Source organism: Chiloscyllium plagiosum, unplaced genomic scaffold (assembly GCF_037043375.1).
Source record: "Chiloscyllium plagiosum isolate Xiang-an unplaced genomic scaffold, Cpla_swu_hap1 HiC_scaffold_4, whole genome shotgun sequence".
In the NCBI taxonomy this organism is placed as follows: domain Eukaryota; kingdom Metazoa; phylum Chordata; class Chondrichthyes; order Orectolobiformes; family Hemiscylliidae; genus Chiloscyllium; species Chiloscyllium plagiosum.
The window spans coordinates 61,711,485-61,727,262 of NW_028270142.1; the positions used below are offsets into that span (position 1 = coordinate 61,711,485).

At 38.4% G+C, this 15,778-nt stretch overlaps 1 protein-coding gene across 4 annotated transcripts in view; it reads left to right on the plus strand.

The window, feature by feature from the left end:
• LOC122549141 (coiled-coil domain-containing protein 102A-like) overlaps positions 1 to 15,778 on the plus strand; it is a 620,500-nt gene that overhangs the window by 238,179 nt on the left and 366,543 nt on the right. For 3 of the 4 annotated variants that reach the window (XM_087986288.1, XM_043688474.2, XM_087986289.1), the window contains exon 6: positions 5,703 to 5,819. The exons of the other annotated variant lie outside the window; for it this stretch is intronic. In XM_087986288.1, the coding sequence (XP_087842414.1) occupies positions 5,703 to 5,819 (117 nt within the window). The remainder of the gene's footprint in view (positions 1 to 5,702; positions 5,820 to 15,778) is intronic. 4 annotated transcript variants of the gene reach the window in all.

The following is a 15,778-nucleotide window of genomic DNA, read 5'->3' on the forward strand; positions in this document are numbered from 1 at the left end:
CCTTGCCTCACTTGATGGCATTTGTGAGAATTGAGCTAAAGCCTGTGTTTGCTTGTATCCTTTTCCCTGCCTCTGGACAGGAGAATTGCTGTGTGGTCACACTGACTCCTGCTTGACTCAGTAGAGCTGCCAATTAATATTGCTGCTGCCCCGGTGGAGGTGAACCTCTCGAAATTAGCGGTTGAAGACGCGAAATAAGTAAGACATTCCAAAGCTTAGTGTGTGAATTCATCCTGAGGCATTTTTCTAATGAATTTCCATCATCTGAGCCGATACAGTTCAACACATGCCCAGCCTGTGGTTGTCCTGTGAATCTGAATGTTTGACAGCAGCATCTAACTCAAAAGCATAACACAGAATAAAAACAAGCCAACAATGCTGACAGAAGAGAAACACAGAGCTAGCATTCTGAGTAAGAACTGCTCCCTTGGGCTACTTTGCAATAAATAGAGATCTACACTAGTTATCTTTAGAAATTATGAACAATGCATCACCCACTAGAATCCAGGCATATCCTCACCCTTTATGGCCATTTACTTTGAAGTAGCAAGAACTGCTGAGGGCTTGGGGCACCAAAGTGCCTTTTATTGTTGTTTATGCTGATATCCATTAAATTTGTTTTTAGTATTGTTTACTCTGATAATCAGTTGCTGCAACATTATATAATATCCTTGTGTTGAAGTCTACATGTGGCGAGATATAGGTAGTGTGTATGCTGCCTTTGTACAACATAGCTTGACCGTCTCTATCCAGATTATGGACGGCAGGATTGTTGGTGCCACACCATGTACCACTTAACATATTCCATTCAAAAGCTGGCCCTGCACCTTCATAAGATATCCATCTTAGATGTGAATAACCATTCACTTTTTCTATTAAAGTAAAACTTGTATTTTTTACTGCGCCATCTGTTTGCAAACCAAAATATGGCACCTGGCCACATAAGAAGATGATGGGTAGATTTCCCCTGGCCATGGGGTGCCAGGCTGTAAATTAAGGTGGGCACAGCAAGCAAAATAGAAGGGAGTCCATAGAGGGCAGCTTCTCAATGTACTGTGTCCACCTAGGAAGATTCCCAATGGCAAGTTGGATTCAGGTAGCCAATTTAATTTCAGTAAAATGACTCCCTTTGGCTTCATGGAGATGGCCTTTGCGTGGCCACTGGTGGCGTCATGCCCCATCGAAGAGTATCCAGATAGGGAAAACCACTGACCCAAAACCTGATGGGCAATCCATTCCCCTTTCACTTCAATTACCCCTCAGAGGCTCTTTCTCAAATCCTGAGCACTCTCAGCAGAGAAGACTGCATGGTTTTGACATGAATGAGTTGGGCCGAAGGGTCTGTTTCCGTGCTGTACACCTCTGACTCTATGACTTCTTGGGAAGCCAACTGCACAGGAACCATCTTGCAATCAATACTGTTCTTAAAAAAAACTTTTATTAACGTTCTTTTTGAAATCATCTTGGCAATAAAATCCAGTTTCATTACATCTCTGATGAAACGCAATTTCACTCAGTGGCAGAAAACTGATGACTGTTTCAAAACAAAATTTGGAAAATGTGGAGGAGGTACTTTACTTGTGGATATTTTAACTTTCGGTTCCTGCATTACTCTGTTATATTAGCATAATAGCTAGCTTGCTTCATGCCAGGTAATTTGCATGGTGCGTGAATAAGGGAGATTTGACTTGTCATATTTGATGTATCAATTGTGACTCAGTGGTTAACAATCTCAATTCTGAGTCACAAAGTTCCTGCTTTGAGTTCCACTGCACATTAAAATCAAGATGCTTAGTTGCAGGACTGTGGAAGCTTTGCACTATTTCAAGTACCATCTTTTGAATGAGATTTGAAATTATGACTGCATATGTCTGCTCAGATGGAAGTGAAAAATCCCATGACTTTTTATAAGAAGATCCGGGGGGTTATTGCTGGTGTTTTTGCTAATATCTTAATCCCACATTTAATGTTACAAAGCAATTGAACATCATGTCAGTTACTGTCAGTGGGAACTTGCTGTCCACTAATTCGTAGCTATATTTCCTGCACTTTTACACTTTAAAATTCCTTCATTGGCTGTGAAGCACTTTGGGATGTCCAGACATTCTGCAAAGCGCTTTACAAATCCAAGCCTTCTCTTGTTTTCTTGGTGTTATTTTTCTGACCTATTTTCTCCTGTTGCTGAATTTAAGTTTGTCAGGTTGCTGACTGCCTTTGATATTAAACATAGCTGGTGGTATTGATGTGAATGGCATCAGTCTGTTTTATTCATGATGGCATGATATCCTGTTGTTACCCAGTGTCAACATGTGCACAGTTCCAACATGGCGAACCAGTTGGGGTGCAATCGAGGAATAAACTTTGCCCTAAAGATAGAGTCCGATTGTAAACTTTCATTCCCTCAGCACAGCTAATGAACCTGGGATTTTAATGCTCAGCATGTCTCATTGGGCATGCCAACTGAACCATTGATAATAGCACCACTAGAGTTCTGCAAGGGTTTTCTCTCTCTCTCCCTCTCTAGTCAATTCTGAAGCACTGCCTGTAAAGCACTTGGTGGGTCAGGCTCTTCGATTTTTACAGGGGTAGTGGGATGGCCGGGCATGGTGCTCACTATTCTTGGAAGAAATGTCGGTATCAAATGGACAAAGGAAAAATACTGTCAATGATGGAAATCTTGAAACAAGCACAGAGAAAGGTGGAGAAACTGAGCAGGTCTGGAACATCTTGGGAGAGTGAAATGCAGAGTTAACATTTCAAGTCCAATATGAGTCATCTTCAGAATTGGACTGCATTTTAGTCGTGACAACATACCACGGGCCGCCTGATAGGCAAAGGTTTTGACCTTCACCTCACAAGGAGGCCTGTTCAATCTGATTGGCCAGAAGCACTGACAATCCCAGCAGCAATGGAGATCAGAGCAGGCAATACCAGGCCTGTAAGCAGTCTCCTGAAGAGCAATAAGAATAGGAGAGAAGCAAGCCCTGGCTTTTTAGGGTGGTAAGGGACCAGGCAGTTTTGGGAGAGCCACAAGGGAGTTTGGAGACCAAGTAGGACCGATTAAATAGGATGGTGACGTTTTTAGGGCGCCTGTTCCCTCTTGATGTGCCCTCCCTCCTTTTCAAAAATATGTTTTTCAAAACCTTCTTTGTACAAGGTCCTTCCTACCACTGATGTGTAATTAAACAAAAAATCTTTAAGGGACGTTGGGACTGCTGACAAGACAGCTTTTGTTGCTCAACCCTAATTATGCTTGAACTGAGTGGCTTGCTAGGCCATTTGAGAGAGCAGTTAATAGTCAATCACATTACTGGGTTTGGATTCAGTAGTAAGGATGGTACTTTTCATTCCTGTCACAGTGATATAAAATATTGACAACACATTTTCAAATTTCATCATCTAATTTAATATCTAGGACTTCTACAGACTGTAACACCTTTAAAAATGAACCAAAAACATTGACTTAAAATGGCTCCAGACATTACATAACCCATACAAGTTGACCAAGTTTCTTGAAAGCAATAAAACAGTCTGATTGGAAATTGTCATTTAGCTAAAGGCAATAAAACGACTCACCACTACCCTATCCTATTGAAGTCGTGACAAACTCCTAATCTTTATCTAATTTACACCATCATGAGAGTCTTCACATTGTTATAGATGAAAATGTCACCTACAATTATCCAGCTTGATAAACAAAAACTGCAGCATGCAGGATGTATGACCAACCTTGTGTTTAAAGGAGATTTTTTTAGGAAAAAGATGAAGGAGAGATTTCAGATGACAGAAGTGAAACAGACTGGAAAAAGTCTCTACCTCTTACCCTGTCTCTCTGCTGCTTGTGAAGCAAAGCCCGAAAACAAAACTGATTAGAAAGAAAACACAGAATTTAAAGATAACTGCACTATACCCTGACAGTTTTGGAAATCAACTTAGCAACTTTGGTCTCGGGTTAAATCCTTATGTCTTAAAGATATTTAAATCTGGATACTCTTCTGTCTTTTTTTATGTTGGATACCTGCTCCTTTTAAATTTGTACCGTACTTATATGTTTATGGCAGTAGAGTTACATTGAGGTGCATAATTGCCAACAAACTGGACAACTAAAGGCCTCAATAGGACTAATTGAAGGTGGCCTAGTGTGGCACCTTTTCCCATTACTGTATTGTGAGGAATGGATCAGGAGTGGAATAGAAGGAGGTGGGCTGACTACGTGACATATTCTACCTGTCCCAGCCACCAACTACCACACTAAAAATACACCCAGTGAATGGCAGTAAAATCCAGCCCAGGGTTACATTGTATCTCCTTTTTTTGTTTTTGTTTCTGCTCATTTCTTGCTCAGTTTCAGCAGGAAGTAGGGAGAATCTCCCTGTGAATTTCACAGGTTGATGGCTTTACATTTGAACTTACGTGCAATATATCCACCAGTTTGTTTACAATAAGTAAAAATTATTGTTTCTTGTTGCTTGGTTGATGTCAATTGCCCCTAATAGTTCTCCAAGTCTGGAGTGTATTATATATCACAAAATATATGTGACACTTTATGACTGGATACTTGACTAGTAACTGGGTATTTTTATGATGGTATTTGATATACATGCATTTAAACCAAAATGCACTATATAAAAGTGAGATACACCCAAGTTGTTTCAATCATGTTTGCCCTTTGAGTATCAGTTTTTAGTTGATATTTAATTTCTTACAGAATTGAAATTATTATCGCTGCCATAATTTTGGGATAATTAGCTAAGAATAGGGTTCCTGTCAAAGTATTATTTCATTCTTAGTAGCAAACAAATGGTAAGATTATCCACAATTTAGGTTACAGTGTTTTTATGGTTACATTGAGGCAGATACCATTCTTGCAAAAATAACTAATTGTCCACATTGCCATTGCAAGTATTGCCTTGCTTTTCATTATTTTTCATTTTCTTTCATTCCATTCTACTTGTTTAAATTAGTTGGGGATCAAAAATATTTTCTCATTTTTTGTCACAATGTGACTTCCCGCTGGTGGAATAGGCAAGAAGCAGCAAACTTGAATAAGTTTAAAGCAAGAAATTAAAAATTGAACTAAAAAAAACTCCCTCATCAAAACAGTAGAAAGTCATTGGCATGTCCTATTGGCAGGCACTGTATGTCCTGGAATATGGTCAGAGTCGGAATGCATGCAAATTGTCTGATGATCTATTGGCTATCTACCTCCTCTGTGGGCAGTGTCACGTCAGACTGTCTGAGGTTAATCCAAATCCAGTCAACATCTGTAACTTTCTGGTCAGTGTAAATCTGAATTTTCACATTTAATCAGGGCTGAAAATTGAATTTTGCAGTGCCAAACTGTGTTCTAATTACTAATGCATTACACCACGGGGCTAGCATGCAAAATTTACGTTCTTTCCTTACCTTGTGATTCTCTTTTTGCATTATTGAATTTTTACCCAATGCCAAGTAAATTATAAATCCGGTTCACAAAATGTCTGATTTTAATAGCAATTGAAAAGCTGTACTTTGCAAAAGTAGGAAGTTGCATATTTTACATAATTGGATAGAAAAAAATCAATATGATTGCAGGAAGCCATCTGTGATTGCTTTGGGGAGTTGCATGATAAATGTTCAGCCTAGTCTCCGACAAAACGTGATTAATTGAGGCCAACTCCGGTGACTATATTAAAGTGTATGTTATTATTTCTGTTACCCAGTTGACCTTCCTTCGTGATGCTCATCAGAATGAGCTTGGAAGGATCTCAGAAGATCTGGAAGATGAAGTTGGAGCTAGGTCTAACATGGATAGGAAATTAGCTGATCTACGTACTGAGGTAATGCAACATGTTTGTCTTTAATATCCTGGCTTAATTAGAAAAGTGTCTGGTGACAAAGCAAACATTTTAAATTTATTAGATATCCTGCATCTGTATGCAAGATCTATTGACAAAACCTCCATTTCTGAACAACATCAGTAAAAATAGTAATAAGCAGAACTGAACATACTTGAACTCTTATTTTGATGCATATAAGACAAATTGGGAGTATTGTGATGTGTATTATTGTTGTTATTGTGTAATCATTCACTCCCAACAATAGTATTGTAGTGATTCAATTTTTGCACATTCTAGATTCTCTGTCACTTTTATAAAGAGCATTTTATAACCTAAAATCCGTGTGACCAGTTTCAGCTATCCCTTTCTATCTAACTCCACTTTGCCTGAGAACTACATTCAGTCTTGCCACCTTCCCCTATGAGCAGATTTTATGCGCACTATAGAAACTGTTTTCATACTTAATAAAATGAAAGAAAAAAAGGTTACAGAAAATCACAAGTAAATCCCTAATAGTTTGAAATAATCACACATTCACACCACACTTGACCTCATTTCCTGCTTTCCTTCTTCAAAAATGAAAGGACAAAAACGATACAATAATCTTTAACCAGTTGCATATCAGAATATATTTTTCCCCAACAAGTTAATACTGTGCCTGAAAGGGTGATGGGAGCAGGTCTTGCAGTAATTTTCAAGGGGAGGTTTTATTCCTACATAAGAAGGAAATGGGGAAAGAAAAGAGATACGGGGAAACAGCATAAGAATGGAACACATTTTCAAAAAGTCAGCAGAAACATGATGGACTAAGTAATTTCTTTCTATGTGTCTGGTGCTATGCCAATAGAAAATCCTCAGCAGCGTGATAAAACCAGCCTTGTTTAATGTCCTCCACTTTACATGGTGTTCTTTCTGTTGATGTGGTCAAAGTTATTTAAACTTTCCAAGTAAAAGAATCCTACTTGTACATAAAGTCAAGTTTAAGGTAAAAATCATGGCTCCTGTGTGTAAAATTCATGCATAAAAGTATTGGAGCTGTGTTCGGGAATATTGTGTTGTGGACCTGTTTTATGATTAGATTCCCTACAGTGTGGAAACAGGCCCTTTGGCCTAACAAGTCCACACTGACCCTCTGAAGAGTAACCCACCCAGATTCATTTCTCTACGTTTACCCCTGACTAATGCACTTAACACTATGGGGACCTCTGTAGATTTGCAGGGTAGAGTTTTGTACATACTATTTGAAACTGCAAGAGTTTTGAAAGAATGTTAACAGAACAGAAACAATTAAATTACAGGTTTCTTTAATTGAGATGTCATGAATTTAATGTGGAAAAGAAAATAAGAGACAAGAAACACACAGTGACTAAATCTGTAAAGGTTCAAAGGCACTTAGGGCCATAAATGTAACAGCTGTTGGAAGAATAACTGCACTAACTGGGTGCCATGTGTATTTTGTTAATACAGTACCATAAATCTCCATTATCCTTGGCTACTTCCAATGCAATGGTCTTTTGGCATTGAATTCTGAAGATTGTATCCAGTAAATAAAAAAGAAACTTCTGTCAAGTAGCAGTTTCAGATGCGGTAATAGGAAATAGGAAAAAACAGACCAGAGATTCTTAAAACAGTATTTTTAAAACAGTACTACATGGAAGATTAGTTACACTGTACACCAGTTTATTGGCTCATTAAATTCAGTTGTTAAACCTGTCCGTTGTTTACACAGGAATTTTTTTTAAAAAGTGTTCTTTATCTTTTAAAGGGGCTAAAAAATAGACATTCACAAAGTAGAACTATTCTGATTGGTGCTTCATGAATTAGTTGTCTGTGTTTACTATTGCTTTGAATCTCCAGCCACATGCTGCCAAAGGAGTTTATAATAAAGATTATGCAGGCGCACTGTGGATAATTTCATACCTAGTATTAGCCAATACAGTAAAAAGAGAAAATGGTTGTGGTTCCAATTCTGTTTGCTATCCGAGTTCTGGGGAAATTTCCCTTCAACATGAGGGTAATCAATCAAGAAAACTTCATTATTTGCCATCATTAATTCCAATTAGACTTCACCCATCTTTTACATTTTAGATACCTTAGACTTTCAGAAAACATTCCAGTCCCTCTTTAAAGTCTTGAGGTAATTCATGTGTTAAAGTCTGTAGTCCGAGAATCTCATTTCGAGGTCAATAACTTTATGAAAAAAATAAACTGGTACCTAAACCATGCCTGGTTTTAATATCTAGCAGTGATTTCTGAAAATTCTCCCCCCCTCTATATTTCACAAATAACCTATCCATCTGACCTGTTTACCTAAACAGAATCTATTTCTTTCTTCACAATGACATTCTTTCAAAGTTTTTGCTTTAACATTTAAAGAAACAAATACCTAATGAATTTAGCCTAATAATTTTGACTGCGATTATTTTGGTGGCTGTCCAGGACTGTCAGCAGTTTCATTCTCCAAATCAAAAGTTTGTGGATTCAAGCTCCACTTGACAGACTTGATTATGAAATCTAGGCTGACACTCCAGTGCTAAAGTGCTGTTGTTGAGATGACAGATGATAAGGCCCCATCTACTCTATTGGGTGGACTTAAAAAATCTTATGGTGCGATCTTAAGGAGAAACAAGGGAGTACATCGCAGTTTTCTGAATCTCAGCACGTCTGGTAGCATCTGTGGAGAGAAAGCAAAGTTAACCTTTCAGGTCAAATGATGCTTCTTCCAGGATGCTGCCAGACCTGCTGAGTTTTTCCTCCAATTTATGTTTGTGTTTCAGATTTTTAGTTTGAGTTTTGTTTTGCTATTGGTGGGATGTTGCTGTGTGTAAATGGCACTTCCTAGATTCCAACAATCCAAATCAAGAGTACTTTACCTGCATTGAAATGTAATGGGTGCAATGTAAAGGGTAAATGTTTTACAATCCCAAACTCTTGATTCTCTCCCCATATTAAGGCACAAAAAATGGTCTAATAGTCTAAATGTGACCATACTGATAGGTTGTAGCAGGTGAATATTGCTGCTCTAGTGCTGCATTTGATTGTTCTAGCTATACATTCTAATACCCTATTTACTTACCGTAGAGCTCATGACATTGTTCATTGATGTCTGAAGTTCTGTGAACTAATTTGATAATGAGATTAATCTCATATTCCATCCTCTTAAGTAGGTAATCTGCAGGGGAAATATGTGGATTGTACTGCCCTGACCCAAAGTTTATCTTGTTGAAATTATCCTACAGAAGTGCATCCCCAACTGTTGGCTCCATTTTCTCAATGTGTCCAGATTGTGGGAAGATACGACTTGCTGGGGCAATAAAAGATTAGGATCCTTCTAATTCTCCTTCTGTTTTTCCTGGTAATCCGGTTAAACAACAATAGAAGATCTATTGTGAAATCATGGTGATGGACCTCTATCAGTTAAAACAAACCATAAATACAAACAAAATGAAGTCCCAATGCTCAAAAGGCTTTTGCACAATAGATCCAATATCAGCTGTCCTCTTAAATTTGCCATACTTAGCATATGCCATGGCACAAATTACTTATCCTAAATTTTTTTTGGACATGAATCTATTATTTGCATTGAATGAATCAGTACTATCTAATTTTTCACCACCTCACTTGGGAATCTATTCCATTGATTTGCCATTTTCTTTACACAGTTTATTTAATATTGCAACTCCCTTGCACAACTTTTTGTCATTAGAATGTTTAATTCTTCATGCAAATCTTTTATCTAAATATTGATAAATATGGAGGAGAGAAATGTTCCTAATATGGATCCACAAGGTACTCCAATTGTACACAAAGACCTTGCTGGCTGCTACCATTGATAACTGCACTCTGTCTATTTGAATGTAATTAATTTGTTGAATAGTTTATAATCTGACTGTCAATCCTACAGGACACAAATTTTATGCAATGACTTTCTGTCTAACTCCTTGATAGAGGTCTTTTTGGCAAACCATGATGTACAATAGTTACCATAATCTTCTTTCATCCACCAAATTTATTACAGATGCACAATCCTTTATCCGAAATGCTCGATCAGCTGGTTTTTGGAATTCAGAATTTTTCAAATTTCAGAATAAGTGACAGTTTGATGGTGAAATTTTAAAAAATCTAACCAAACAGCAGTTGTTCTGTGAATAAAACGGGTCCTGAAACAATATTGAGGCCTGCCAGTACTGGGCCCATGCTCACCCCCATGTCGCATCTGAGTGACACACATCGAGTAGGTGTGGACTTGGGTTAACTGTTTGCACGCCAAACAACCTTTTAATGAGAAAAAAACTTCACAAAGAAACCTTCGGATTTCGGAGCTTTTTGGATTTCAGACAAAGGGTTGACTACCTTTACTTCTTCAAAAGATTCCACCAAATATGAGAAGCAGGGCATGTTTCCAAAACTTAAGTGTAACATTTACCAGAGGGACAAGTTAGGATATCTCCATTCATTTCATCTTGTCCCTGACAAAAAATGAAATTCAAATTAATTGGCATAAAATTCCAAGTTCTCACTGATCAGTATAACTAAAGAAGTGCATTGTATAGGACAGGTTCTGGTCCATGGCAATATTCTTAATCTAAATGTGTTATTAACTTTATCCTGGCCTGTCCTTAGGTGAATGGGCTAGGTGGATATTTGTGATAGAAAAAGAGTCTACTTTGGGAAATCAGTGTAGATATTAAAACATAGGGTTAGGTGACATTTTGTTTCTTCACAACGTTATCAATCTCCAGATGAAGTTGTTAGAATGTAGATCTACAACAAGTTCATTTTTCTACTCCACATTTATCAATATTTAGATAAAAGAATTAAGTGAACAATTAAATATTTTTAGGACACAAATTTTTATGTGTGAGTTGGTACAGTTATGAAGTAGACCAGACCCTCTCAAGATATTTTAAGAAGGAAAGCCTAGACCCTGGTATTTTCTTATTTGAAAGGGAAATGTAAAGTGTCTGTTCCAGAAACAATGCAACTAGTCAAACTACTTGATGTTAAGCAAAACACAATTTATTTTGTTAAAAATCACGCAACTCCAGGTTATAGTCCAACTGGTTTATTTGGAAGCACTAGCTTTCGGAACGCAACTCCAACCTCCTGCTGAAGGAGCAGCACTCTGAAAGCTAGTGCTTTCAAATAACCCTGTTGGACTATAACCTGGTCTTGTGTGATTTTTAACTTTGTACACCGGCACCTCCAAATCACAATTTATCTAAACATTGTCGTTAAAGTACAATCAAAGAAAGAGGAATTTAGAATAGTTTAACTCTATTGGAAAGCTAAACAGAATAATAGCTAAAGTAACTATTACTAATTAACTGTTCCAATATAGTAACATTCCATAAACACATCCTTGGGAAAAAAAAGAAAATTCGCTCTCAGATTCTCACATGCAGTTCTCCTATCCAGAAGGGAAAAAAAACACCAAGAGAAAATTCAGAGAGAGTAGCAGCCAGGCGACCTTCACTGAGGCTACCCATAGTTTCTGATACTACTGAAAAACCAAAACTCAGAAATCCTAATCTGTAAGAGCTGGCCACACCCATTCCAGCTGTTATTAAAAAAAAACCAAGTCTCCCAAGCTGTATTCTCAGGTGGTTTTAACCTGCAAATCGGCACTTCCTGTTCAATTTCTCTCTTAAAAGAAACCAGGACAAAACAAGTCTTAAAGCTTTAGCATTGTCACAAGTTGCAGCAAATTTTCTTGGCAATGGGTTTTGGGCACAGGTACTTGTTTACCCTTAAAGATCATTGCTCTTGTGATACCAAGCTTAACTCTGTCAGGTCAAAAACATTTGAGAATATCTGGCAGCCTTTTGATCACATGAAACCAATCTTCAGTGATAACCTTTCACCATGCCTTTACTTATGGGTCGTTAGCTGTTTCTGACTGAAGCTGGTTATAGATGTGCTGACCAAAATGTAATAGATTAATTTTGAGCACATCTTCCAGCTCAGTATCTATGCTGTTGATTTTTAGATCCAGTGGAATGTGTGTATCTTTGTTCATGTTTGTCAATCTACTCAGCATATCTGAGGCAATCATTTCGATACCAAGGTTGTAGTAGACATCAAACTCTTAAGTCTGTAGTTTAACCAGAGGTTGCTGTCGTCAACCTGATATTTTTTGTCAGTAGTTTGTGCCAAATATTTTCCAATTGCTTGTGATTGGTTTCTGCAGTTAATTACTTACTGTGTGGAATCGTCTGATACCGAAGACAAGAGCAAGTGCTTCATGCTCTATCGTGAATAATTGGATTGTGCTTGCAATGCACCTGAAATGAAATTGGTTTATCATCTTGCATGATACATACTCCTAACCAATTCTGCAAAGAAGCAACTTCCAGAATTCCTTGGGTGATAGTATTGCAGGGTGCTATTTTGTCCTGACAATGTTGTTTTGGTATTTTTGTGCCTTCTGCCATATAAGTGGCATTGGTTTCTTTAGGGTCACTCCCAATGAAAATGTTTTGTCAAAAGAAGATCATAATTTGAGAAATTTAAAGAAATTGAAGAATCCAAGGCATTTCTGTAGATCTTCTTTATTTTGTGGAGTAGGCATTTGTCTTACATCTTTGACTCTGCCTGGCCTAGGACAGATTCTACAACTTGAGTAATAGATCCAAAAATGTGTTCATTCTTACATTCGCCTTGCAATTATTTTTGCAGTGGAACATTCCTACAGTGAGTGAAGGTTCTAATCATACTAATTTTGCCCATCAGCAGCGCATATGCATCTAGTCACTCTTTCTATAATTCTGTTCATGTGCCACTGGAACAGATCTTGAAGACAGATGATGTGAAAGATAGTCTCTGGAATCAATATCTTCCAAATGATGTTCTTAAGGTAGTGACTTCCTGAGATTCCCTGTTTAAGTGTACCAACCAATGTCCATATTTGGCATCCAACCTGGAGAAGAATTTGGTTCTTGGGAATGTAGGATTCAATTCCTCTAGTGTTGGAATCTTGTGTGGGCATCTCTTTAGAGACAGCTTTAGAGATTGAGGATCGTACCCTGATCGTACCATCTTTCTTTCATACTGTTATGGACTAGGCCAGACCACTCAAAACATTCTTAAGTAGCAGCCCATACCATAACTTTGCTACTTGTTTTGGTAAGTGTACAGTGAAAATTACCCAGAGTAAGTTAGCATGGTTGACTACCAGATTTTAAAACAGACAAAATTTATTCACCCAATTATGGAATGAAACACAAAGAACAGAATATAGAATACCCGCTGAACTCAGTATATCCAAACTGGATTTAATTATGTTGTTCCAAAAAATACGTGCAACAGTCCCAATAAACAAACCCTTTAAACATAGAGCAAAAATGAAACAAAGGCTTATAAGTCAAAGTTAGAAGGGCAGAAGGAGAGTGAGTCTAGCAGTCTGAACTGAACTGACGAACAACAAGAATTCAACTTTCAGGACTGACCACTCCCATTTCATTATACAGGTTACTTCTAAAACATGAAAGCTGTGGCCTAAAGTCTCATCTGTTTACGTATAAACAAAAAGGCTTCCCAATACCCATTCATCTCTGTAGCAAACCAGACGTTTCAGAGCCTGGATTGTTTTATGACCCCTCTGAAAAAAAACAAGGACATGGTATCCTTGAGAAAAGGAACAGCTTTTAGAAAAAAGGACCAGCTTTGTAACAACACACATATAATTAAATTACGCCTGTGTGGTGGTCCTCAATGCGGATATGCCTTTCCACCTCATGTCACCCATTTTACACTTAACTGTTTTCTTGATTGTGAATGCTGTATTTTCTGAGATGGCCAGTTGACTGAATTAATCTTCACTGAGGTGAAATGTAATACCATATTTGAAATTTCCTATGGCAGTGAACCTGATTGTAAATCCTAGACTGAATATATTGAATATTCTTTGGTTTACATTTACCTTGTCTACTGGGTGATCTCCTGGATAGTCAACATGTTGAAAGTCGTACAGTTTGGTAATTCTGCCACTGCTGATCTTTTTGACTCTACCAGGTAAAATACTTGTGGTTTCCGTGGTGAATTGCTTTGTTAGTGTGTCAATGCAAGGGATCGGTGACCCATTGTTTGCAGCTAACTCAGCATTGTTGGTTGTACCATTGAGTTTTAATGATCCCAGTGCTTGTCCTTCAGAATTTGGAGTGGTGAGACATTTGCAATAGCTCCTGTGTCAATCCTGGACTTGAGTTTTTTGTCAGTTATTTAGTGCAAGATTGGGTGGCAATGTGGAAAGACCTTTGATCCTCTGGTTGGAGGTTGCTGCATTCTGGTTCTGGATTCTGGTGTGTGTGTACCTGTGAACTTTTTGTGCACCAGCTTATGTTTGTGCAGGTTTATAGAGTCATAGAGATGTACAGCACGGAAACAGACCCTTTGATCCAACTTATCCATGCCAACCAGATATCCCACCCCAATCTAGTCCCACCTGCCACCACCCGACCCATATCCCTCCAAACCCTTCCTATTCCTATACCCAGCTAGATGCCTTTTAAGTGTTGTAATTGTACTAGCCTCCACCACTTCCTCTGACAGCCCATTCCACACACACACCACCCTCTGCGTGAAAAAGTTACCCCTTAGGTCTCTTTTATATCTTTCCCCTCTCATCCTAAACCTATGCCCTCTAGTTCTGGCCTCCCCCACCCCAGGGAAAAGATCTTGTCTATTTACCCTATCCATGCCCCTCATGATTTTATAAACCTCTAAAAGGTCACCCCTCAGCCTCCGACACTCCAGGGAAAACAGCCCCAGCCTATTCAACCTCTCCCTACAGTTCAAATCCTCCAACCCTGACAAGATCCTTGTAAATTTTTCTGAACCCTTTCAAGTTTCACAACATCCTTCCTATAGGAAGGAGACCAGAATTGCACGCAATATTCCAAAAGTGGCCTAACCAATGTCCTGTACAGCCTCAACGTGACCTCCCAACTCCTGTACTCAATGCTTTGACCAATAAAGGAAAGCATACCAAACACCGCCTTCGCTATCCTGTCTACATGCGACTTTATTTTCAAGGAGTTCTGAATCTGCACTCCAAGGTCTGTCTGTTCAGCAACACTCCTAGGACCTTAGCATTCAACGTAGAAGTCCTGCCCTGATTTGCCTTTCCAAAATGCATCATCTTGCGTTTATCTAACTTCATCTGCCACTCCTCAGCCCATTAGCCCACCTGATCAAGATCATGCTGTAATCTGAGATAACCTTCTTCGCTGTCCACTACACCTCCAATTCTGGTGTCATCTGTAAACTTACGAACTATACCTCCTATTGCTGTGCTGCTTTTATTAGGTTGTTCCATGCTATAGCCTTTGGCTGCATCTTTGAATTTCTTGTATAGGCTGGCAAATGTCCTTTTCTACCACATGCTTTGCACAGATCTTAGAATGGAGGACAAATTTGCAGTGGGTGTGACAGGTCATACTTATCCGTTGCCATGTTGTTTGCTTGCATTTGTGTCCTGGCCACTTTGTCGATGCTCTTTGCTGCACCTAATGTTTGCAACTGAGGAAAGACCTATTATCTTGGGTGGGATGGCATTCAGGCAGGGCAGTGAATAGATAACTAAAAGTATTTGAGGCAATTTGAGTTTATTGGACTTGTGTACATGACTCACACCCAAAATTCTGCAAACATTTTGACCTGTATATTTACTTTATGCCCTAAGTAATTCTGCTTTTGGGCACAAGTTTGGAAGAGTTTCCTACAGAGAATGTTCGGTTCACCTCCCAAGGGAAGCATTGTGATTAACAATAATGCCAAAGCAGAAACTTAAACTGGCAGTGCAAGCATACCTTGAAGATTTTACTTAGATTTGTGACTCAATGCCTCTCCTTTATTGAAGTTAGTTTGCTATGAAAAATGCTATTGTTCGTTTGAGTGGGTAATCTGGCCTGAGAACCAGCTCATAATGATCTCTGCCAATTATTACTGATGCAAAAGGT